Source organism: Lupinus angustifolius, chromosome LG15, assembly GCF_001865875.1.
Source record: "Lupinus angustifolius cultivar Tanjil chromosome LG15, LupAngTanjil_v1.0, whole genome shotgun sequence".
NCBI lineage: Eukaryota > Viridiplantae > Streptophyta > Magnoliopsida > Fabales > Fabaceae > Lupinus > Lupinus angustifolius.
This window is the reverse complement of record NC_032023.1, coordinates 1,510,255-1,511,961: the sequence shown is the minus strand read 5'-3', so window position 1 is coordinate 1,511,961 and position 1,707 is coordinate 1,510,255. Positions and strand designations below refer to the sequence as shown.

General features: G+C 28.2%; 1 protein-coding gene across 1 annotated transcript in view; it reads right to left on the bottom strand.

Moving 5' to 3' along the window:
• Window positions 1-1,241, bottom strand: part of LOC109328504 (cytokinin dehydrogenase 3-like) — a 4,917-nt gene extending 3,676 nt beyond the window's left edge. Inside the window, exon 1 of the mRNA XM_019561998.1 lies at window positions 647-1,241. Within this exon, the coding sequence (XP_019417543.1) occupies window positions 647-1,181 (535 nt within the window). The 5' untranslated portion in view covers window positions 1,182-1,241. The remainder of the gene's footprint in view (window positions 1-646) is intronic.

Genomic DNA, 1,707 nt, shown 5'->3' with positions numbered 1-1,707 from the left:
TATATATATATATATTATATATCCTACATGCACAGATATAACAAGATAAATGAGTCTTTTAAATCTTTTTACATGAAAATTTTAATTTTAAAAATATAATATATATTTTATTCATATATTAATATAAAATTTATGTGCGTATAATAATTATGAAATATGGATAAATATGTCTGTATATTATTTTATATTTAAATGTATAAATTTAGGAAATTTGTAAATATATATAAAATTGAGTAAGCTCATCGAAATATATTTGACTTATTTTTGGATCGTTTATTTAACGAACTCAATTTTTAGTTTAAGTTCAATCCATTTAGTTTATAAACTAAATTTATCGAACTAAATAACGAGAAAATAAATGTATATCTTTGTATAGTTTACAATTATATGGAATATCTAGCCGTTTAGAAATAATATTGTTTTTTAGATTAAATGTTTTAAACAAAATCATGAAGTTAATCTATTTAAATTCTTGGAGCATTCCTGAAAGTAAGGTGTATAACTTTTAATTACTCTTTTCCAAAATATTTTAGGTTATATTATTATTGTTAACTTTTCCTTAAACTTGTGTGGAATAAAACACCACTTGTTCTCATCCCCTAACATTTCTAATAAAATTCCGTTTTGTTTTGCTGATAACTCATACCTGTAACAACATCCAATTGAAGGACATTGGAAATCTGAGGACCGAATCTGAAGCTTGTGCCATTGATTCCAGCATTAGAAAGTGTTCCACCAACTGATAAATACATGTAATCAGTCCAAGAAAGTGGTGTGAGTCCATGCTTAAGTGTTGCACGCAACACATCAATCCAAAGTTGTTCAGCACCAACATCAACATATTCATCATACACTACAATCTCAGACCCATTTCTGAAATCACCCAATCCATTCATATTCAGCACAACACCATCATTTGTCAAGCCTTGTCCATGTGTTGAGTGACCTTGCCCTCTTGGTGCTATAGTGAAAGGGTTTGGGAGAGAATTTGAGTACTTTATTAAGTCTATGATATCACTTTCAGAAGATGGTTCAAAAACTGCTAATGGTGTTTTATTCTCTATGAAGCCAAAATCTGATGAGGCTAGTAAAAGGGTTTGAGGATCAAGACTAAGCTTTTGAGCTAGCTCTTTTGGTGCTTGGAGTGGTGACCATGGGTTTGAATCTTTGTTAGTTGCCATTTATGGGAGAGAATGAGTTTAGTTAAGTTGGTAGAATTGCTTGTAAGTTGGTACTAATATAGAGATTATTGATGAGTATTTATAGAGACTAAGGTGAGATTGGGTATATACATGGTTTAGAATATGATATTAGATGAAACCGTGTATTCTTTCATGAGACTCACTTAATTAATATTGTAATGACTATTCAAGGAATCATTAAAATGTAATATTTTAGATATTTGAATAATTTGTTTTTAATAATAAATTCAGTTTTGCTTAGAATTAGGTATGTGCCATAAACACTTATTTGGGTGTATAAAAAATTAGACTGGCAAAAATAGGCTAAAAATATATAAATAGCATTTTTTCATTAAATTAATGTATTCATCATCCCTAAGTTCATATATTTAGTGCTGAGTTTCATTAAGGAATTGACTTATAACTTACAAACTCAAGTTTCAAAGGGACTGCTTTGGCTCTGGTAAATAAGATACCAAGATCTAACTCACATAAACTTTTATTAATAAAAAAATTAATTTTAATT